General features: G+C 29.3%; 1 protein-coding gene across 1 annotated transcript; it reads left to right on the forward strand.

Moving 5' to 3' along the window:
* Window positions 1-10,870: 10,870 nt before the first annotated feature.
* LOC132922449 (fatty acid synthase-like) lies at window positions 10,871-26,172 on the forward strand. The gene is made up of 28 exons (XM_060985980.1): window positions 10,871-11,203; window positions 13,893-14,045; window positions 14,145-14,318; window positions 14,585-14,785; window positions 15,253-15,491; window positions 16,126-16,548; window positions 16,856-16,981; window positions 17,098-17,328; window positions 17,813-18,002; window positions 18,326-18,555; window positions 18,645-18,782; window positions 18,850-19,275; window positions 19,588-19,696; window positions 19,774-20,016; window positions 20,093-20,257; window positions 20,341-20,495; window positions 20,580-20,729; window positions 20,835-21,125; window positions 21,201-21,394; window positions 21,492-21,728; window positions 22,594-22,717; window positions 22,830-23,006; window positions 23,076-23,255; window positions 23,620-24,145; window positions 24,246-24,499; window positions 24,587-24,832; window positions 24,930-25,146; window positions 25,858-26,172. The coding sequence occupies exons 1-28, from the start codon at window positions 11,029-11,031 to the stop codon at window positions 26,040-26,042; spliced, it is 6,159 nt and encodes a 2,052-aa protein (XP_060841963.1). The 5' UTR covers window positions 10,871-11,028; the 3' UTR covers window positions 26,043-26,172.
* The last annotated feature ends 122 nt before the right edge of the window (window positions 26,173-26,294 follow it).

Here is a 26,294-nt window from a genome sequence, read left to right on the forward strand (position 1 = left end):
TGATCTAAAATATTATTATCATTCAATTTAAAGGATTAAATATTATGGTAGCATATTAAGAACGTTATTCTATAGTTTAAGAAGTTTACAAATAATTTGTTTCTAAATAAAAAAAATGCATGTACTGAGTGATTTTTTGTCGAAAAATATTTATTATTTCAGAATTTATTGATGTTTTAGAAAATATTTTTTCTATTTAATTTCCAGTCAAAATAAAATATTTTTGAATATTTTCATCATTATAATTTTTATTTTATTTAATTTTTTTACTTTTTTGAATGGAAAAAAATATTTTTAATTTCATATTTTGACAAGAATATTTTTTGGAGTATTTTGACACATAGAAACGAAGTTTGGACTAGTAGTTTATAAGTTATGAGTATTTAAAGTTTTGGTAAGCGGAGTAGTAGACCAACATCTTATGACGAGGGTACCTCACAAAAATACAAAATTTTGGTCTACTACTGTGCTTACCTAAACTTTGAATAATTAAAATAGTCGTCTAGATTTAGATTTTTATGTGTTGAAATACTACAAGTTACATTTTATTTCGTAGTATGAAACTAAAAACGTATGTTGTATTTCAAAATCGAAAAAAAACTTAAAAATTATAATGATAAAAATGTAATTTTTTTTAAAAAAATATTGTTTTATTTCGACTAGAAATTATGTAAAAAAACTAGAGATGTAAGCTCGGTAAATTTACCAATTATTTTTTACAGGTAAATATTTTTTTACCGAAAAAATTAGCATGTGACACCTCAAATTAAACGTCTTAACGAGATTTATAACATATCAATAGAATGGAATAGTTGATAATATAAACTTAAAATGTAAAAGTTCAATATTCCCACGCAACTATACTAATAGTGTATTACCATAACATATATTATTATATCTACAACTAAATGATATTAGTACAATTTTTTTTTTATTTTTAAATTATAATTGTAACTATTTATATAGGTGTAACTAAAGAGAAAGACAAATAAAACTAAAAACTAGAATTTATTTTGAATTTTGATTTTTGGTGTTAATGTTATAGGTACCTAATGAATCTGATTTAATGAATTTCCAAATTATTTTATAGGTACATTTTTAATATTTATTTACATATAAAATAACTTAAAATATAAATATATAAGTCAATATAATACACTACAAGGTACTTATATAAAGTCATTCATTGAATTTATAGTACCATGAACATCTTACTATTCAGTATATTATAATAAAAATAAGCGTTACAATAATATAATAAGATCATGAAATAGACAGAGAAGAGTTCCTGAGGGTGTCCTTATAGTGATATACAAGAATTATCGAAAATTTACCAAATTTACAGAATTTACGGTAATAAATAAATAAATTTACGGTATTTTTTTTATTTATTTAACTTTTATCGGTAAATTACCCAAAAAAAATTTACGTAAATTTTACATCTCTAAACAAAACATTTAAAAATGATCAATACATTTTGAAATAATGAGTATTTTTCTATAAAAAAATCATCATATTGTATAATATTTAGCGATAGGATTTTGATTCGGTTAAATGAAATGTAATATACTAAGTTTTCATAATTTTAGTATGTTTATATTAAATTACACGAATGACTATAAATTGTTAGTATTGAAGGGTTGGTTTTCTAAATTATCAGATAAGTCATTAATATTAATTTAATGTTCTGTAAAATAATTATGTTTATAAATTTATAATATTTAAATTTAACCGTAGATTCTAAAATAAAAAAAAAAATAATGTAATAAAAGTAAATAATTAAAATGTTTATGACAATGATCGATTTGATTATTATTTATAAATGCGAATTTGGAAAAATAGAATTTGTAGCTATACTAGCTTAGTATAAATATAGTTTTTCGATGTTTAAAAATGTAATTTTTTATTTACTATATACTTGTAACTATTGAACCAAAGTTAACTACTTTTGAGATAAATTGGAACACATTTGATTAATTTTAGATCCTAAGTGAAACGATGAATCTATAGAATTTACCTTGATAAGTGTGATTTTTGTGTTTGTGTTGTCAGATTGTTTAATTTTACAAGGCGTAATGTATAGGCATATATTATTACTGCATTATTATCGCGTCGAAGTACGGCGAAATATATTCAATTATTATTTTATTCAGCATTTACATATTAATTCGGTTTATCATAATGCATTTTTGGTTTTTTTTCTAGGTAATGTTTATCGTATACTATTTAATGTTAAACAATAGTTTTTTAGTGTTACGAAAGCCAAAAATATTTTGTTTTAATTTGAATTATGCAATGACCAAGTATTTTTCTCAAGTTTTGCTAATTAGTTATTTTATTATTAGTTTTTATATTTATACATCTAATCTACTATTATGTATTACTAGATTTAATATTATTATGAATATCTCGTCGTATAAAATACATATAAGTATAACACATATATAATATTAGTTTAGCATCGAATCGCTAGAAAACAGAAGAAAATTTTATGATGTATCTTGTTTATAATATAAACTACTTAATTCTCTAATTATATGTCCCGAATTACTTAGTAAAATACCTCTAAGACCCTAAATGATCCTTAATAAATTAATACTCGTGTGTTAGAAATGTTGTATTCATCAATTTATCGTCAAAATTACAGTAAATTTGCACCTGCCAATACAATGCTAATGTCAAGTAACACAATAATAATAACTTTGATTTTTTCCACGACAACTTAGTCACGTTAAAATCATTAATTTAATTGTAAATAATACTATTAAAGATTAGAATATTAAATTTTAAATTTAATTATTATCATTAGGTATAAGATAAGGATGAGATGTTATGTATTATATTTGTTTGTACTGATTGGAAAAAAAAACTGTTCTGACTTCTGAGCCGACATTTTTAGGCGTATATTTATTAAATAAATAAATATATAATATATATATATAGTAAGTTTATATAATAACTATTAACTATAATATATTTTTATATAATACATTATTGTTATTAATTTTTAAGTCAAAACCAACTTGCCATTGAACGATGTGAGTTAGTCCGATAAATAGAAATAATAAAATATTATGTATAAAAAGTAAATAAAATCTAAACTTCAATCAATCATAAAATAATTTATATTAGTGTTTATATTACTTTTCACAATATCCCAAAATCCAGTAGCTCTCGCTACTTATTCTTATTCCTGTAGACCGCCAGAGATGGGTGGCCCGCGTACCATTTTTAACTGGCTCGGTGGCCCGTGCTACATTTTAAATTACTTTATAAAAATAAAAATTTTAGAATTTTTTTGTATTTTATTATGTTTATTAAACCTACATCATTTTTAGTGTAAAACGTAGATATGAATTCTTATCTAGCATTGAACTATAAATGTCAATTTTAAATTATATTGACCTTTTTTTTGTTATTGCCCTTTATGTTTACTGGCTCGCCAGATTTTCAGTATTAAAAAATTGAATTTCTAGTAGCATTGAGTTGCCGCACGTCCTTACTATAGACCAACGATTAAGCTGGACAGACTAAATAAAAATTAAACGAATCCTTCTGGACTTAAGGAGGTAATCTTGCTCTTACTTACTCTGTAAATATTCTAAACTCAGCATAAAAACATAGATACTCCTTTATAAAATTCTAAACTGACGTCTATCTGCATAGGTGCACTATAGCCCAAATATTGGTGGTGCTGAGGACACAACCACTCGAGAAACATCATTTAAATTCAATATTTATTTTTAAATGCATCTTATTATGTCCATAAGATATACACACGGTAATATTTTATTATCTGTGTGAACAGTAACACACTTACTTTTTTCATTGAACTATAATATTATAAATGTATATTAAGGTGATACAGTACTGAGTAGTAAATAGATCAAAAATATAGATATTTTATTTATTAAGTTCTGTTAAAATAATTACACAATTTATGCGCAATAAATTATACAAATTATTTTGAATTTTCAGTCATTACATACAATTATCTAATTCAACTTGTTTATTACAAAATGTTACCAAAAAGCACATGATTTAAGTAAAATCCAGGAAGTCCTGCACAAGATGAACTTTGACAAGGGATGCAAGGGTCATCAATATTTTCTATTTCTCAAGAGTGATTATTTATTTTGTTTTTTTTATTTAAAAATACTGAAAATTTTGAAACATAAAATACTTATAACACTTTACATGAATATAAGAGATAAAATTATAATAATGAAAATATTTCATCCAAAAACATGTACATAAGTTAGATAATTATATCAAATAGAAACATATAGAAGATTATTTTTTTATTTTTGGTGTTTTTTAATACCCTCAAACAACCCCCTATTTGCTCCTAAACCTATCTGAAAATATGGAATCCAACTATAGGAGATAACCAAAAATTTAAATATATAATAAAATTCAAATTTTTCAATTAATAACTCTTTTTTTAATTACAAATGTTCTCATTCTATATCTCAAATTACACTCTTTATACTTATTTAAAAACAAATACAGTAGAAGAAACAACAAAGGTACTGTACAAACGTTTCCGCTCTCGACTAACAAAGCGTCATAATCTCTTAGTATCAGTTTAAGTTAATTTGTTAAATTCCCAAACTATTACTGGCTAAAAATAAAATGGGGTCACGACTTAAATCTATATTTTTAAAAACTATAATTACAATGTATTGAAATTCCCAAATAAAATGTCATTAGGTAGTTACTTTTTGCATATGTCTTATGTCTTAAACATACACATACGTATAGAATCTTATTGTTATAAATGCAATAAATGTATTGATTTTATAATGATGTATTTTTTTATTTGTATACACGATAATAGTAGTTGAAAAAATGCTTAGATCATCAACTTTGATAGAAAATTGGATCTAAAATGCACTTTTGTGATGTAAAAATTAAATAATCCCAGTAATATTCAAAATAATCTGGAAGAACAAACAAAAAATTAAGGAAAAACTGTCGTTTTTACGCGAAACCATTTTTAGAAAAAATCGATGTAGTTTTTTTTGGCGTACCTCAAAAACGAATAATCATATTATACTCGTACGCTCAAAAGTTATAAAATTGTTTATATTAGCATTTTATTTAATATGATAAAATGTTCAAAGTTGTTTGATTCTTTTTGAGTTATTTATAGACATGAGAAATTGAAAATTTATTTTTAAATTATTTTTTGTGAAAAATTTCTCACTGAAAATGTTACATAAGGTCCCTTATAATATATTATAATTATAGATAACTATTTAAAAATATTAAAGATAGGTACTAGGTAAGTATTTTATATATATGTTTATAGACATTTGAAGTTTAAATTTGGATTAAATTACATAATTTAAATATTTAAAAAAGAATAATATTGTCAGTTATGTGGTAATAATATAAAACAATTATTCGTATGGTTTAAGTCATTTAAGACATTTACGTTTTATTATGATTAATTATTACCATCTGCAATGCCATTTTCAAAATATTTAGATTTATTTTAAGCTATACACTGTTTTACAGTTTATTTTTTTTTATTATTTAACTAATAGCAATACAATTATTAATTATCATCTATTAAAAAATACGTCTTAGTAGTTATATAATATTATAGACTAACCACAGTCAATCTCCACTAAGAGTCGTCAAGCGTACGCAATTAATTATATTTAATTTGATTTTAACATATCCATAACAGTTACCTAGTTTTTTGTTTTTCCCAATTATTAAGATAAGTATTATGAATTTTTTTTTAATTTCTGACCTTCCCCTTATTGACGCACCAACTACACTAATTTTGCCGCCAGGAAGATAAGTTTGTAATTTAAGTATTTGTATAATGTTCTTAAAGGCGTTGGCAGAGCAAAGATAATACACACACCATTGTACAATTAATATATCTGTCACTTTAGTCAGAGTCTAAAACGAAACACTGCTTACTTTTGATTATCTTTATGTGACGATACGCTCGTTTTGTACTATTTTTATTTGTTATAATTGTATATGTATAAAAAAAAAAACCAACATTTAGTCGGTAAATTAAAATCATACTCGTTATATACTGTTACGCAATGGTGGTTAGATAGTGCTGTATGCTCGCCATACGATTTTCTTATATTTCTGATTACGTCGGAATATTACTGATTTTTTTCTATAAAGGTCGTATGAAAAAAAAAATTCATACCTATTTATATTATAACAGAAATCGTTACCTGACCAAGAATAATATTATAAATCAAACGTCTGGATAATATAAACACTATACGAGTATAAACTACTATACATAAATATTGTATTAGGAATCATAATATCAGACGCAAATGTAATGACTTTTATTATCTATTATTGATAATTTTTTTCGTAATAACTGTGAAAATGTGAGAAAAAACATAATTTCAGAGTCCCCGATATTGTTCCACGCTATAGATATTTCAATAAACGAATTTAAGCATTGTAATGTTCAAATAATTTTTACTATGTTTGTTTGTTTATCTAATTAATTTATTGGCGAATATAAATATAAATACAAAAACAAGCAGTTATGATCATGTCATTGCAAAAAAATAAATTACTATGATTAACCTACGATTAAAATGTATGTATATATGTACCCGTATAATATATAATATATAAATTGATAATTAATTCATTGCAATAACATATTTTATTGAATGTGTATAAATACTGAACGGTTTATAAGATGACGATTTAAAATAAAACAAATTATGAACACATTTAGTTGGTGAAATTAGTTACACTACATGGCTTAAAAATTCGATTAATGTATACTTACATGACTTATATTGTGTTTAGAACTATTATTATAAGTTTTAAATTTACTTTTAATTTAAATTATAATATATTATTATGTTATAAAGGCAATGGAGAATTTCATGAATGTACATTTTTTATTGAAATTTATCAATTTTGATATATGTGTAAACATAATATGTCAGTTATCAAATTAAATGATAATTTAGTGTTTGGAAATAAAAATAATTAGAAAAACCTCAAGTAGGTTACTAATTAATTGTAATTTACTGTAGATACCTATACATAATTATTTGTAACTCTTCAAGGCTAGTGAAAGAAAATATTTTTAAATGGTTTATTAATAGTTTATAATATAAATTAAGAATTTTATTGTATCAATTAATCAATTTTAAATGTAATCTGAATAAAGGCAATAAAGGTTAAAGTGTTTTTTGCGACACTACAATAAAAATAAATATATTTCATTACGTTTTGTATTAAACTTTTGTGGTTTTACACGTAGCTATTTATAATACGAAGTGTATAGGTTTTTTTTTATTTAGTTTTGTCAGAGGCAAGACACAGTATTTTTATGTTTTTTACAACCTTAACAACATAGATTATATATTATATAGATTAAACAAGAAATAGTTTTAAAAGTTTACTGTTTTTCTTATATTAATATTTTTGGAAATATTTTAGATTCTGGCAGAGCGATAAATGTATTGATTTTACAATGATATGTTTTTTATTTTGGATGAGTACACAGCAAGTTGTTGATAGAATGGTTCGAGTTTCAAAAATGGGAGTGTTTTTGGATATAAAATTGGATCTAGTTTGTACTTTATAGTGGTCAAACTTAAAAATTCCCATTACTTATTTTTATAATTGAGGGAAAAAAAAACAAAAAATTATGGAAAAACAGGAATTTTGACGCAAATCCAATTTTTGACAAAATCGATTTTGTTTTTTGATGTAACTCGAAAACTACTAACTGTTAAAATGGTTAGGTATTTTGTAGTTAAAAATTCATAAATATTTTTATGTTCGCTATTTCGTACCGTTCATAAATAGTTAAAATATGTATAGTTATATAGTACCATTTTACTAACTAATTGTTCAAAACTCAAATAACATATTGTATAAAAATTCTCAGGAAAATATTCTTTGTTTGGATTACAAAATCATAACTATAATATATTAATATGCTACTATACAAAAAAGTGAAAATATTGTTTTGTATTTAACGGTTTAAAATTATGTAATAAGTATTTTTTTTTATGTTATTATACTTGACAAAACAAATAGTGTTTATTTTCAAAACAATCACTTATAGTAGCGTATGATGATCCAAATGTAGTAGGAATTCCTACTTGTTATTTAATAAATTTAATTATAAAATAGACCCTAATATCAACTTATGTAAATATTAATAATGAGTTCTTACAAAACATATTATACATATTGAAAATAAAAAAAAATAAATAAAAAATGTAGATTATCATTTGAAAAAATCAATAGTTAGTATTACAATAAGATACTCTTTCAAAAGTACAAAATCTTACCTTTAGGTATATTTAAAAATTCCGAAAGTTTAAATTTCAATAAAGTCATTACTGAATGAAAAATAGAAAGAAAGTATGAACCGGTCTGCTGTATATAGTTAGTAGGTATCGAGAGTGGCTTATTATTTTTGCGTAAGCCACGCTGTACTGTATATTATGTGTTAAAATCGAATTCAATGAAAAATTATTGCATACAAAATACGGTTCTGGGTGATACACTATCAGTCTATGTAACTAAGTATATTTTATGATATATTTATATTGTTGCTATAGCAATTATTAATTGTACCTATTATTAGTAATACGATAGGTTGGGTACCATCCATAGATAATTATACATATTGTATTAATTATATATGGCTCTATCATTGAATATTTTTATCTTAACAAAAAAACAAAAAAATGTAGATATATTATACTGGTATCATACTTTCTTATTATGTACATAGTATAAATTATAAATTTTTCAATAAAAAAATACAATTTTTATATTTTTTTGGTTTATTCACGAGCAATCTGGTATTAACCATTTCAAGTCTTGGCTATAAAAGTTTAATATTTTATAAATGGTTTACTATGATTTTGTAAATTTTCGAGACTGACAAATTTTGTATAAAATTAAATTGCAAGTGCTTCTGAAAAAAATCGTTTCTTTGTATCTCTAATAATAAATTGAAATATCTATATAATAACAATTTATAAGGAATTTTGTATTCAATTTCCAAGCTTTTTAATATATCAAAACTGTTTAAATTGATATTTACGAAATAAAAAAAAAAAAATAAAAAATTTATAAATAACTATTAAAGAATTATTTAGAATATTATACCATGTGTAAGAAATAACAATATAAATATTTGTTGAAAATGTCAAGTATTTACGATTTTTTGTTTTTGAATTAAATCGAAAATGTTTGTGCAATACTAGTATTGCGTAAAAATTATCGTATTCTATTTTTCCGGTTATTTTGAAATGTATGAAGACATTTTTATTTTTGATCAGTCGGATCCAGTTTTTTATCAGAAACAACTCTATATTATATTATTTATATTGCCGTTATCTAAAGTAATTTATTTTATTATAAGTAATACGGTATACTAATTTGTATAATTTTTAAGTGAATAGTAATTAATAGGTAATAGTATAAAATTAATTTAAATGTTTTAAAATATTATTGTGTATACCAAAAAAATAATATCTATAAAAGTATTAAGTCCCCACGAAAAATATTTTTTGAATTACAACAAAATAACTAAAATCGGTTTTTTTATTTATTTGTAAATATCTATTTCCGTCGAAATTTGAATTTTAAAAGGTTATAAAAACATTGTGTTTAAACATATTTTTTTTTACATATTTTGGTTCCGGTATGCTATTTTCAAGTATAACCTTGTAATATTTTTTCAAAGACTTAGCTATAAAAAATAATATTTAAACATTTGACACATTTTTAACTATATATAAAATATTTTTTTTATTGTGATTTTGACGTATTTGGTCTAAAAGTAAACTTTAAAGCCCTATACAAATTAATCGTGCCTATGCATATTTTTACTATTTTACTATTTTTAACTCATGAATCGTCAATTAATAAAACATTTTTTTGTCGATATTTATAGAAGAAAAATATGATTGAAATTGTCAAATGTCTATGAATAGCTCATAAAGAGTAAAAATATTTTTAAAATTACACTATGTGTAAATGCCAATACAAAAAGTTGATAAATTATTCGAGGATCTCCGTTCATTTGTTCAAGAAAATTGTTTTTTTACGAATGCATTTTTGTAAAAATTTAAACGGCATATGCATATGCTCTTTTAGAATTATTATTTGTATTTACGAACAACTTTTTTTCAATAATATTATTTTAAATATACGATAGGTGCCTACGCATCATCTTTAACTAATTTTAATTTTTTATACATCTGTACAGAGCATTTTACGTAACAAAATTCATATAATATATCATTGAATATAATCCGTTTTATTTTGTAAATATATCAAGTGCATGTTTTAATGATTTAATATTTAACATTTTTTGATTACATATTTCCGTATGTATTTATAAATTTTATATTCATGTAAGTACTTTATTAATATTGGAACGAACGAGTATGATATTATAATGATGGTATTAAATCTTAGTCTATAATATGTAGTAACTGACGTTGAAAAATATTTCGGGTAAAAAACGTCAGAGCGTTACGTGGTGTACACCGCGAGACGAATACTTCGTCATTATAATTTCGTATGACATTTTATGAATAAAATATTATCATCATAGTATATTATAATGTTATCGTTTTTAATCTGTGGTCATATAATTTTAGTAACACACTACAATACGCCGCATATCATACCTCCACATAGATGATGACACTGTACATGACCGTTAATACGGTTTATCAGTGTTTGACAATTAGGTAACTATGAAAAAAAAATTTAAAAAAAAATTATTCAACGATTTCTGTGCAAAAAAATGGAACGTATTGAATAACAAAATATGTTCTTCATCCGATCCGCGACCGGTATTTAAACGCACCGCCCTACGTAATTTCGATTTCTAGTGGCCTGTCACTGTGTGATAGCAATAATAGTATACACACCGACGTATACCAACCGATACAGGAAATCCAATAATCGTACGTGGTTCACTCTCGAGTTGTCTTCGATTGTTTCCGTTGTTTTTCGTACACAAACGCGAACAATATGGCTCCGAACACAGACGCAGCCGCTAACAGCCCGAAGTTCTACCAGGACGATGATATCGTGATTTCGGGTATTTCCGGTCGCTTCCCGAACTGCGACACGTTCGAAGAGTTCAAACAAAAACTGTTCGACGGCACTGACATACTTGAAAAAGAACAGACCAGATGGCCGGAAGGTAAGAGTTACAATAATATTATACAACAGTCTTGCAGTAAAAGATACTTTTAACATTTTATTTCAATACACATACAAGTACATCCATTCAGGAAGTATATTTTAAAATACATTTTAAATACTTTTGAGAAAAAGTATTTAAGAACAAATACAAATATTAGCCATGTAAATACTTTTCAAATACTTTATACTAAACAATTTAAATAAATAAAACTTGTTATATTATAGCAATTCTTTAATATTAGGTAGTACGTACCTAATTAGTAGGGCTAGGAAATTGTAGGAATTGCATATTGTTCTGTATGCTCTCAATTTTTAGTAGATCTAGCTAGAAATCTGAAGTATACAATGGCGCGTTAAAAAATGGAAAATTAAAAATGCATAGATTGCCAATTTTAGCTAAAAAAAAGTGTATATTTCATTGATTTTATACGCATATTATGCATATTTCATACTTTTTTAAAAAAATTGATTTTTTTTTTAACCTGTATATTTAAATTTATATTAAATTAAACTTAACAGGTATTAGATAACATTTATTTTTTTCGTAATTTAAAAATACTGAAAAAATATTTTCAATTTTATTTTCAGCTCAATAAGACGTCAAAATGACAACCAGATATAATTTTTTTTTCAATTATAAATAATTTTTATGTATAATATTATTAATTTATTAGCATCATCTGATGTATTTTATTTTTGGAATTTAGAATATTTTTTTTTGCATATTTAACATTTGTAATGCATATTTTGTAACTTTTTCGTGCATATTTCGCTTTTTATAGCTCCTACAATTACTGAGCCCTACTATCTAATAATTGAACAGTTGTTAATAAAATATAAATAAGAGGACATAAAAAGCAATTAAAAAAAAAAATCATTCCCAAAAATGTTTATTGTATTGAAGTATATTTATATTTTGTAATAATCACGTTCACAAATGAACGAGTTACCAGCAATAGAGGACAGGTTCTCAACATTTATGAATAAAAAATATAAAATAAAATAGACAAATAGTATAATAATTAAAAAAAAAAAAATATATGTGACTGACGAATAATTTGTTTATCAAAAGTATTTTATTTTCAAATACAAATACGTCCAAGACAGTATTTAAATATATGTATTCAAATACTTTACAAGACTGATGTACATCGTAAATTAAATTCAGTAATGCATGCAATTATTCTGCTCGTATTACTGGCATTACTATTAATAATATAATAATAACAATAACAAAAATTATTTATTTAGATAATTAAGTATGAATAAAACAATAATATTAAATTTTACGAAGAAAAAATGTATTATTTAAATTATATAATCGTATTACACTTATTATGCTTTTATTTCAAACCAAAATCGGGGGAGGGGGGAAATATAAATTTATAGCTTTATTATACACTGATAAGTAGGTAACACATCACTACATCAGACTATATACATCAATATTTTATTGTTATTTATGGTAACGAAATAAGGGGATTTCGCCTGAAATTGAAGGAGAATAATTCAGACTGATTTTATCGTAAGATGATTCAGATCAGCGGAATGCTCCATTCTTGATTTTATGTACAATAATAACTTCAAATTCTAACCGTCTGGTTTTTGTTGACTTTAAACCAACAAAATTGACGGCTTAATCAATATCGTGGTAAAGGTTGGTAAATATTGGTTTTATAAATTTAAAAGTGTAGGACAATTTCCCGAATGTTTTCTAGTTAATTAATTATAAACATATTTGATTAGTATTACACAACAGGTTAATAGGTACCGTACTAAATGTATCAATGGTCTTATCTCACGAGTGCACAATATAATAAATTTTAACAGAACGGGTCATTAAAACCATTAAAATGGCAGATGGAATTGATGAACGTTAATGTATATAAAGGACTTTCCGTATATTGTTTCAACTTAAGCATTAAGGATAGATAATAAATCCGTGAAGAGGATAAATTTTTTTTTAAATTAATATTTTGAAACTTATGAATATAATAAATAAAGATTTAAATACATGATATTTTGATTTGTTTGCGTGTTTTGTATTCTATTTGATTCAATCGAATTTATATCGTGTCGGCAAAAGTAATATTTTTGAAAAAAATGCCTGTAAAAAATAAATAATAAAAAGTTCGCTAATTGAAGAAGAACAGACCATGTTTAAGTTAGGCAAACAAACAGAAATACCTTTAGTATAACCTCGATAATATTTTTTCCTTTAAATTGCATAAAATTCCTATCAATTATCAATAATTTAAAAAATTAAAGAATAAAGTGAAACAATTATGTATTTAAAATTTGATAAATTGTGAGTAGCACATGTGGATAATATGGTGTCCTCAAATAGACCTTCATCGGATTTATTATAATATTACATATTTATAAAACTAATAATATATTAAAATTATTTATTTTATTGATCCATATGTATATATATATATATAGGTATTAAAGTAGTATAGAATTGATTAAATTACTTTTTTTTTCAATTTTTAAAGGTAAATAGCATGTTTATATATAAATTCGATTTAATAATATTATACAGACTGTAGTTTTTGAATTATATATAGTTTAATTTATCTGACAGATTTTATTTATATATTATTAAAATATGTCAGTGAAATTATTAATAATAATTTGTAAATACCTACGTGAAAATAATATTACAAGCATCGTGTTTACTATAGGTATTTGCGGTGCTGTGACTAAGATTGGAGTCTTGAATAATTTGACGAAATTCGATTCGACATTTTTCAATGTACATCCAAAATTGGCCGAAAGGCTGGACCCACAGATTCGTACCATGTTGGAGAGTACATACGAAGCATTTGTCGATGCCGGTAAGCAAATATATAATAATATTATTGAACTATAGAATAACCCATTTCATTCGTTTCTTTAAATCCCAATAATTATAATTTTAATAATTAACTCGGCAGGTGTGAACCCGACATCTTTGAGGGGATCGAACACCGCAGTGGTCGTGGCTACGACGAACAACGATTACGCTGATTGGTGGTCTGCCGATCCTACTAGAGTAAACGGTTACGAGTTTTTGGGTTGTACAAGAACCATGTTCCCAAATCGTATTTCATACTCGTTCGATCTGAAAGGTATTAAAATATTATTAAACTAATAAATAATTATAAATTTGTTGCGAACGCCTTCCCGTGTATAATATTATAATTATATTATAGACATATTTATAAAGGCAAACAAAAAAAATCAATCGTTTTAATGCGAATTCATACGTATGACAATTTGTATAAATCAAAGAAATTAATATTATTTAATTTTAATATATATTCGTTTATCGTACGGTAATTTACCGATCGCGTCTTTTAACTAATTATTAAAAATTTGTTGTATTCCTTTACAGGGCCCAGTTATGCCGTTGATTCCGGATCTTCGGGTAGTTTGGTTGCTTTCGAACATGCGTATAGAATGCTTAAGACCGGAGTGGTAGACGGTGTTGTAGTCGCTGGATGTTCGTTGCTGCTCAATCCCGTGTTGTCCGTCATGTTGCAGAAGATGGACGGCGTGTCACCAGACGGCAAGAGCAGACCATTTGACGCCGCGGGTAAGTACCGAATTTTATTGTCATTGCGTTTTCGTGTTTGCTTAAAAGTCGTATGAAGAACTAACTTGACGAGTCTGAAAAATAAAAGCTCGCGACTCGGGTAAATAGGAGACATATTTTGATTCGATACGACTTTCTTCCGCGATGACTAGAAAATTGAATTTTTCAACTAACATAATATATTTATTGTTTGGCGTATTAGAAAAATATTAATAACGTTCGAAAAAAAAAAATATATAAATATAATACAAATAAAATTAAAATTTTTATAAAAATACTTTTTGAACTTTTATTGTTGTATACTTCACAAATTATTACACTTACGATACGCGTAGTATTTGTAATTACGAATTTCAATTTTTCAATGGAATATTTCTATAGATTATTGCTTTAGTGTGTATAGTCCCGAGTTCTAACTGTAATAGCAATAATATAATAATACCACAAAAATATTGTGATTGTTTCAGGCCAAGGGACCGCTCGCTCTGACGCCGTTGTCATCGCATACTTGCAGCACGCCAAAAATGCCAAACGCGTGTACGCAACCGCCGTTAACGCGCGCACCAACAACGAGGGTTTCCGTTTAGAAGGAGCCATTTATCCAACCAACACACAGCAGATCGAGCTGTTCCGCGAAGTCTTGGACATGGCCAAAGTCAGTCCCGCCGATGTCGACTACATCGAGAGCAGTGCTTGCGGCGACCAGGTACCTATTATATTTGTCTTAATACGCATACAATATATTATACCATCATATTCGTTACATTAGGTTTTCTGAAATAGGAATTTCACACATGCCCCCCCCCAAAAAAAAAAATTGTCCGCAGACGAGTTATATATATTATAGATTTTAGTTAATTTGTTATACGTCATGCGGTGCTAGTAACGTGTATAATGTATATCGACGATTTCAATCAGAATGGATCAGAGACACCATTTATAAGGTTTATAAAAGGGCTGATACATTTTAAACGATAATATAAGCTTTCAAACTACACTGGTCAGTGACATTTAAACGGAGGACATAATTCTAACTTTTACTTGAGATACATAATACATTTACTAAAAGTCTACTATAGTATTAGAGCCCGTTGCTTTGCTCACGATGTGCTTAAACGTGATTTCTACAACAAACCGATAATTTAAACCAATTAAAAAACACATACATATTACGTTACGACTTAATAGTATTGTATGATATTATAATAATTATTATTCTGATTATCCAATGTACCTACTTACTGCTAAAATTTAATATAACGCGTATCGTTTCGAATATTATTGTTCGGCTCTCGAGATATTGACAGGTGACGGACATTTTGTTTGTGTTGAAATTTTAGTTGGGCGATGCTCAGGAACTCAACGCTGTCACTGAAGTGTACTGCAAAGACCGCACCAAACCACTGTTGATCGGATCCGTGAAATCGAACATGGGCGACGGTGAGCCGGCTTCCGGGCTCTGCGGTATCGTCAAAACCGTGTTGGCCATGGAACGTCAGGAACTCCCACCGACGCTCCACTACAGCGCCCCGAACCCCCGTGTCCCGGCCCTGAAAGACGGTCGGTTACTTGTCGTCAACGAATCGCTGCCGTGGAAAGGACAGTACGCAGCCGTGAACGCAGTGGGTATCGGTGGACATAATGCACACGCTCTGCTCAAGGCCAACGAGAAGCAAAAGCAACCGCTATCCCAGGAATCCACTCCCCGCCTGGTGATCGGATCTGCTAGAACCGAAAGCGCGATCAACTACCTGCTGGACACTGTGAGAATTTCGTATAGACGTACTCAATAACTCGACGTTCGGGCTTTGTAGCGATTGCTATGCGCATACCTATATTTAGATCGTACGAAATAAGAAATTTCTTAACACATTTTTAACGATTAATTAAATACTTAATTGATTTAAAAATCCGTCGTGCATATTATATTATGTAATTTTATCTTTTCGAGACATACTATTATGTAAATACGTATCTGAATGATTTTTTTTTTTGCTGCTACAAGTCTCGATCCGATCGATAATATTTTTTCGGTCGCATTTATGATCAAATTTATCTTCGTTGTCGTAGGTCGAAAGCCTGCCCAGAGATCCCGAGTTTTACGGTCTATTGTACGGAGTTCATAGCCAAAACATTCCCGGCCACATTTACAGGGGATATAGCGTTCTCGACGAGAAGGACGCTCGCGAAGCAGTAGTGAGTAAATTATTATCATTTTTATTATTTTGTTTTCACCAACAACGGTTGGGCGCGTACAAGTCATACGACTTGTATAAATAAAAATGAAAAACAACCATCGATTCTGTCACCAGACAATTGGAGTGGGCAAACGCCAAGTATGGTACATTTTCTCCGGCATGGGAAGTCAGTGGACCGGCATGGGCCGCGACCTGTTGGCTCTGGCGCCGTTCCGCGAGTCGATCGAAAAGACCGCCAATACATTGAAAAATCTCGGATTAGACATCTACGCTATTTTAAACTCAAACGACAAGACGGTCTTCGACAACGTATTGAACTCGTTCGTCGGAATCGCTGCCATACAGGTACGGAGGTTTCAATACGTTTAGTTCAATGTAATAGGTCCGAACACAATTTTGTCCAAAAGTAGTTCAATGCATTTGCGTAAAAAGTTTATTGTAAAATGCATTATTAAAAATACTATTAAGGCAAATGTAATTTAAATTAGAAAAGTTGAATACCCGACCTATTCAAGACGCGTATTGTACGATTTATATGATAAACAACATAAAACAAATGTACTTAAAATATTTGGTTGATTTTAGTTAGATGAACTAAACAAATATCGGTAGATATACTCCGTCAAACGAAAATTACTATTGGACGAAATTGCGATTGGATATAATCTATCGGACCTATAATAAACGTCTGTCGATCAGACATTATTATATATTTTATTCGTTACTATATTATTTATTAACGGCCATTCATATTATAATGTATAGTTTGTAGATTTATTTTTATATTAACGCGCCATTACGTAGATAGATTAATGTTTCGTTTTAACAGATCGCTTTGGTCGATGTGCTCACCGCTGTCGGTATCACACCCGACGGAATCATAGGACACTCGGTTGGAGAACTTGCTTGCGCATATGCTGACGGAACTTTGACGGCTGAACAAACTATTATCGTCGCCTACTGGAGAGGTCGCAGTCTTTTAGATCTGAACTTGGCCCCCGGTGCTATGGCCGCTGTCGGTATGTCATTTTTCATTTGAACGTTTTTTTTACGTTTGTAGAAACGTTTTTACAAATAGTAACTTTCATTAATGTATACGAAACAAATTGTTGTTTCAATAATTTGTTAATATTTTCAAATTTTATTTAAACAAATAAATTACTTAGCTCATTTTTACACCTTTAAAAACTGCAAGTTGACATTTTTGAATATTTTTTTAATTATAAACGCATTTGAGTTCACATATATTTATCCATTTTTCAGCGTTTGTTGCTCAAATTGACATACTTGTTTTTATAGATTCACCCTTTTTAATAAATTAATATATTTTGTTAAATTTAAGGTTTATCTTGGGAGGAGGCCAATGCTCGAGTTCCATCTGACATCGCTGTGGCTTGCCACAACAGCGAAGATGGTGTCACAATTTCTGGACCACCAGATTCAATCGCAAAATTCGTGAACCAATTGAAATCTGAAGGTGTGTTTGCAAGGGAAGTCAACAGTTCTGGAATCGCATTCCACTCGTGGTACATTGCTGCCGCAGGACCATTATTTAAAGAAAAAGTTGCAGGCGTACGTTTATTTATAGTTTTAATTACAAAAAAAAAACCATTTAATGCGATATCAAATATTTTTTAAACGCACGATGTACTATAATACAGATCATTTCAAAACCGAAAATGAGGTCAGTTAAGTGGATCAGTACTTCTATCCCAGAATCCAGATGGCACGAACCGTTGGCGCAATATTCATCCGTGGCATACCACGTAAACAATTTGGTGTCTCCAGTTTTGTTCAACGTGAGTGCGAAAATCGCAAAAATAAAAACCGTAATGATCGTTTAATGATTTTTTAAACACGTTTCAGAGTGCATTGAAACACATACCCGACAACTCTGTGGTCATTGAAATCGCTCCACACGCGCTCCTCCAAGCCATACTGAAACCGAGCGTTGGCTCCAAATGTACGCACGTAGGTCTGGTGCGAAGAAATAATTCGACGGTAGTGAATTTGTTGTCCAGTATTGGTAATCTGTACAACGCCGGACTTCACCCGAAAGTAGAAAATCTGTACCCACCAATCAACTATCCCGTTTCCAAGGGCACACCATCACTGCAACAGTTGGTCGAATGGGATCATTCCGACGACTGGGAAGTGATCACTTTTATTGACAGCGAAGTAAAATCGTCCGGTGATGTCAAAGTAGATGTGGACACCGAAAGCGAAAGGTACAACCACCTTAGGGGCACATACATAGATGGTGTCGAAGTCCTTCCGTACGCGTCATACCTCGTAAGTTTAACGCGATGTATAATAAAATACTTTAGTTTTTTTATTTAATTGTTAGTTGAAATATTTTCGATATTTTCAATTCATTTAAAAATTAATACAATTAATATTTATGATATATGTACATATATATTATTGCAATATGCACGAGCCGTACATTAAAAAATATATATATTAAGGTTAGGTTATCTTGTAATGTGATAGTAAAAACTAATCTAATTCTTTTGACGAATTAAACTGAAAAATATATATTTATTATGTATGAAATAAGAATATGACGTTTATTTAATATTAAACAATATTTACATTTTTCAGACATTCGTGTGGAATACTTTAGCTAAATTGCAACAGTCATCTGTTGACAAAGTCCCTGTAGTATTCGACAATGTTCAATTCTTTAAAACATTACCTATTCCGGAAAACGGTAAATCGATTATATATAAAAAGATTTAATAATTATAGATTATATTGTACGTTATTAAAAAAAATTTTTTTTTTTAGGAAAATTCAGTTTTTACATTAACATTTTGGAAGGAAGTGGAGAATTTGAAGTTAGAGAGAGCGATGTCGTTGTAGCGTCAGGTTTCATTCATATTCAAACATCTGACGAACAAATGCAATTACCAGAGATTAAATCATACGAAGTCGACCAGTTATCGACCTCTGATGTTTATCAAGAACTTGCGTGCAAAGGTTATAAGTACAGCAAAAACTTCCAAGGCATCAACATAGCCAGTAACAACGGTATTAATAAATATTTAATAATTCGCTTATTCGTATAATTGCAATTTAATATTAACTATAATTATTATTTTTACAGGTAATTGTGGACGTATCGATTTTGATGGAAAATGGGCACCATTCATCGAATCACTGTTGCAATTGCACCTGTTGAAACTCGAAACGAGAGATCACTACGCTATTAAATACTTATTCAAATTGAGCGTTTGCCCGAAAAAACAATATGAACTTGTGTCTTCTAATAGTAATTATTACCGATTAGCCAAAACATCGTTGTCAAAGCACTGTTTAAACATTTAATGATAACACGAGTTAATTTGTTTACAGGCGCGTCATTCAGTGTTTACGAAAATATCGGCGTAATTAAATCCGCCGGAGTTGAGATCAGAGACATCAGATCTACATTGGTCCCCGTCCGAAAAGAATTACAACAAGATTTCGATTTGGAGTCTTACGTATTTGTACCATTTGTGTTGGACGAGGTGCGTAGACAACTAATAACTATTGTCCTCTCAGTAACAATGTGTATTAAATCATTTTTTTTTTTTTTTTATACATTTTACCAGGCAATTGATGAGCCACTCAAGAATATCGTACAAATCGTATTGGAAAACGCTTATGAACCTTTTGACGTGTCAGAAGTAGTAACATCATCACAACAAGAACTTTTAGTTCCGAAGATCTTAAGTCTTATTAACGCAAAATCTCCATTCCACGTGAGAGTGACTTATTGAAATAAAATAATATCTTATATATATATATATATTGTCCTTATGTTTTAACCTAACCTAACGTATACGAAATTATATATTCTATTGTAGATCAACGCTCAAGTGTATGCTAAAGACGTAAGCCAATACCAATCCGAGAAATTCACAACTTATTATGAACAAGACTTGACAACTAGTACTTTGGAAAATCCATCGTTCTTCGTCTTAGCAAACGGTGCAATTGATAACAAACAACTACTGAACAACATATTGTCGGGTGTTCAAAATGGAGGTTTCTTGCTAACCGTAGAAAATCAATTTGATTCAAATTTCAGACAAGTTGGAGTAGAAGTGATCGCAAAGTATACTGACGGAAAAAATTTATATATTTTGTTAAAAAAAGTAATTTCACACACACATGCATTTATTAGATCGACGTAAGTTTATTAAAATCATGATTTTTTTTTTTTAATTTAGAACACCGACGCACCCACTCCAGTTGTACTGTCCGTTGGAAATTCATTCTCCTGGGTCGAGTTGTTGAAACAGAACATTTTAAACGCTAACAATGAAAATCGAGATGTTTTTTTGATCAGTCAAAATTTGGAAAACACCGGAGTTATAGGATTGACGAAGGGCTTAAGACAAGAGCCAAATGGCAAATTTGTCAAGTACGTCGAAATTGCGCATTAATATCAAATTAAATGACTTATGTCGCATAGCCCGCAATAAATAACAGTTTTGATTTTATTATTGTGTTATCGTTAGATGTGTGTCGATTAAAGACAACAAGGCGCCATTGTTTTCCGTGTCTACTCCGTTATATCAAGAACAACTTAAGAAAGGATTGGCCGTCAATATGTTCTTGGGCGGTGTTTGGGGCACATGCGTGTTCGCTCCATACAAACAAGCCAAAGTCCAGGTAGAACATGCTTACATAAACACTACAACAGCTGGCGATATCAATACCTTACAATATATAGAAGGAAAACTATCAACTTTCAAGTGAGTTTTTATACATACTACATACATATAGTTTTTTTATTACTTTACATTTGATTTGTTTCGTATTATTTTATTCATACAGTGACCATATTATGTACAAAAAACTAAACTATATAGTTAGAAAGCTTTTTGAAAGTATTTCAAATCATATCTATTGAAAAAAAACATATAAGTTTTTGTATCTAAGTGTATGGTGTATACTGTTGAATGTTTATTACTTTCGTTGAAACAAGAATATTTTCACATTATTCATAAAATTCTACTTCAAATAATCATATACATTATACTTATTTATTTAAATTCATTTTACAAGACAATCTCTTTAACGGTTTAACGCAATACATTATAGAATAGTAATATGAACAACCAAATATAATATATATAATACTTCGTTTAAATCAATAGGTGCCGAATATGATAATATATGAGCGTATATTCGTATATACGAGTAAATAATGAGATATTAGTTTGAAAATAAATATAGAGAGCTTTCATCTTAAAACATACGCGGGACGTAAAAAAAGAAAATCTACGTCATTACAAATTGAATTACATGACAAAAGCGCTCTTGGGAAAAATATACTTATGTACTAAACTTACCAGGGATTACAATTTATATTTTATACTATAATTCGATAAATGTATTAAATTCGTATAGTAATATAATTCAATGAAAATGTATTTTCAAACGTGCAGTCTGAATGCTCGTTATTTAATGTTTCAAATGTTTAATGTTTACCGTTATCCCGAAGTATTTGTATGGCGCTAGTGCTATTTTATTTTTCATAAGTATATGAATATTTATTAAGTAAACACAATATATTTTACTTCAGTAACTAATAATTCATATTTTTTTACTCGGCAGCCCTAAAGAATACCCGGATTATGATCTATACTACCCGTACTACGTTCCTCTTAATGGTTTGGACATCAAGATGGCAAAGGGCGCTATCCAAAGTAACGGAATTTCCGAAGATATAGCACAACAAGTAGGTGGTCGCATTGTAATAAATATTCGTCGCGTTCTCATATTTATTATTTGTATAACACCGGTCGAAGACTAGAACCAGCTGATGCTAAAATTACAGTAAACTGTTTCAGGGTAGCTACCTCGGTATGGAGTTCGCAGGACGCAGAGCCAACGGTAAGAGAGTATTTGGTTTGGTGTCCGGTGGGGCTTTGGCCACTTCAGTTTTAGCACATAAAGATCTCGTCTGGGATGTGCCTGATGCATGGTCTATGGAAGAAGCTTGTACCGTTCCGAGAACCTACAGCTTGGTGAGTATACTATAGCGATAGCGATGTTTTTCGATTATTATTACATATTTTTTTTTATTTTTTCTTTAGGCCTACTACGCGCTAGTCGTTCGGGGAAACGTCCAACCGGGTGAATCAGTATATGTGCACGCCGGAGCTAGTGGCATAAGCACAGCCGCCATCGCTGTGGCTCTCGAACTTGGAGCTATCCCGTACGTAGGAGTATTCAACAAGGATCAAATGGCGTTCTTGAAAACACGTTTCCCACAAGTATGTCTTGAAAAATATTTCATATTGTGCCAAACGGTATTGTTTTTTTTTTAGTGCTGAATCTAGGTAGAGGTGGGCAATTTGACACTGAGACTTACTAGTTTGTTTAAAAAAAATTAACTTAGTGGATTTAAGAACTATTTACAAATTTCTGAAGAAACCATAATATACATTAATTTTAATATGTTTGTTTAGATTGTATACTAATTTCTAAAGCGTACAATTTTAGTAAAAGTATCATGTATATATTTTTGGTTTGAAAGATAATACAACAATTAAGGACACCAAATTCACTAAATCTGCCTCTGTCTTTACATTGTTATTATTAATATTATTATTTTTTTTTGATTGTGCGATCGTACAGCTAAACGATGACAGTTTTGCCGATCTGACCGATGGTAGTTTCGAGCAACACCTACTAGAGCAGACCCAAGGCCAGGGAGTCGATCTGATATTCGATACTTATTCTGCGATCGACAAACGCCAAGACTTTGTCAACTCGTTGTCTGAGTACGGCCGCTTGGTTGATTTCGAAGTCTTCGCACCAGTATCCGATTCATTAGGAGTGTCTGGAAATCTGAAGAGCATAACATATAGCAAGATTTCGTTTAGCACCATTCACTTCTCACCATCCGAAATCAAATACATCCAAAGGCTGGTAGATCAAGGTGTCCGTAACAAAAAAGTACAACCACTTGGAACCACCGTATTCCCCGCAAGTCAGGTGGTCGATGCGTTCAAGTTCAATGGAAATTGCGCCAATAACATGGGAAGAACTGTAATTGAAATCCGCGAAGAAGAAGATAAGGTGAACGTAGTTCCAGCCAAGATAACCGTGGCTGCGTGCCCCAAATTGTTCTACACATCCGAAAAAGTTTTTGTCGTTAGCGGTGAGTTTATTTTTATCGTTCTTAATGGTATTATGTTTTTCAAAGTGGAAAAAAAACATTTTAATTTTTAACACTTTTTGTTATCGTTGTCATTGTACAGGAGACGAAGATAGCTTGAGCTTGGAATTGATTCAACATCTAGCATACAGAGGAGCCCGTAAATTTGTTTTAGTTTCGAAAATGAACAACAAACCTCAGTCCGGCTACAAGACGTTGACCTTGAGACGGTTGAAGAACAAAAACGTTACCGTAGTCCTGTCGTTTGCCGACCCGTCAACAGTGAGAGGCGCTGAAGACGTACTGAGAGAAGCTGTAGCCCTCGGCACAGTCTGTGGTATTTACTACATAACCACCGTGAGTACATTTTTTGAGTTTGTAAACGTTACAATTAAAAATAGCCTCGTTATTAAAAATAAATAAATTATTCGTGTACATGTACAGGCCCCGGAGACCAAAAACTTGCAATCATTGAGCGAAAAAGATTTCGTCGAGACGAAAAAATCCGTGTCCGAAGCGGTTGCCAATTTGGACACACTTAGTAGAAGATTGATTCCTCAACTTGAATCATTTGTTGTACTTGCCCCGGCCGTCGCATCGAGAGGAGCTAAAGCCAAGTCCAACTACGTTTTTGCGAACGCAGACGTATTCAGGGTCGCTGAAGTCCGCAAAGTTTCGGGCTACCCGACAGTGAGTATTACTGACTATAGAATGTGATATTTTCCGTTTTCGATTCGATAGATTTAAAAAAAAAATACCTTTACGAACACTGTTTCTTTGTTTTCAGGTGGTCCTAGAATACGGTGCGATCGACGGCAGTTCAGACGTGTTCAACAGTCCAAACTTCAAACCAGCGTCGATCGTTTCAGCACTGAATGTTCTGGATGTAATCACCAAACAGCCACAAAACCCAACGGTTGTGTCGTATTCGAAATTCAACGGCCCGAGCTACGACGATTCGGATGCCGCGACTCCACTGTTGTTGACAATTGCTAAGATTTTCGGTAATATTTTAGGGTTTATTTTAAAGTATAATACTCAAAATAGTGACAAAACAATAAAATTATTTGTATCCGACAAAATTCGAATTCAAAAACTCAATAACAGCAGATTAAAACCAACTATTTATTTTGGTAGTGATTCGTATATTATTTTGATCCAAGAACTTTGTGTAAATCGGGTATCTTGGTAATTTTTTTAGTATCAACAACTAATACAATTAATTATTTTATTGAGAATATAAAATTGACTAATTAATATGACGAATTAGTATCGGTTTTAATGACTGAAAATTCTAAGTCCACTGAGCTTATGCGTCATTATATGTATTTTTGTTACTCAACTATTATACTGGTATCAGTGAAATATTTTAATACATTTACAAGGAATTTGGACAAAATAAATAACATCCGATAATTAATAACAAATGTAAAGAAAACATTTTTAAATTCTAAAATATTTTAATTATCTTGAATATATTTTTTTATGTGCAAGGTATTAATTGATAATATTAGTATAATATGGTATTTCAAACAGAGACCACGTGAAGAACCCGGAGCTTAAAGTTTGAATTTAATTGCTATTGATGTCGAAGCCCAGTTTTTTTCATAAAAATTAAAAAATAATCGTATATTCATCTTTTAATAGTCGTATAATTGATACAATTATTTATCAAATATATTATTTGAAATATTTATATTGTATTTCGTCCATAGGTTACAAGAAACTGTCTGAAGTTGAACAGACCTTTAATCTCGCTCAACTCGGTCTGGACACGTTCCTCGCACCACGAATCCAAGAAGCCATCAGACAACAACTCGACGTAGTCGTCGATATTGAAGAACTGAGAACATTGACGTTCCCGGCTCTTCGGTCCAAGATCATCGAATTACTCGCCTGAAATACCGTGCATATAATATTATTATAGTGTTGTTAGAATTGAATTTTATTAATTGTATTTTATTTCATTTCTCCGGCACGTGTAACGCTGTAAACTTTTAAATAAACCAAATGCAAATTAGTAATAGAAATTACGTTGTTTTTATTACCATTATAAGTATCTTAGCCCAATTACCAGTGTAATAATAATTATATTTGGGTCTTTGAATATAAATCAAAATATATTTTACAGAAAGCGCATAGTGCTCAGTGC

This window comes from Rhopalosiphum padi, chromosome 2, assembly GCF_020882245.1.
Source record: "Rhopalosiphum padi isolate XX-2018 chromosome 2, ASM2088224v1, whole genome shotgun sequence".
In the NCBI taxonomy this organism is placed as follows: Eukaryota; Metazoa; Arthropoda; class Insecta; order Hemiptera; family Aphididae; genus Rhopalosiphum; species Rhopalosiphum padi.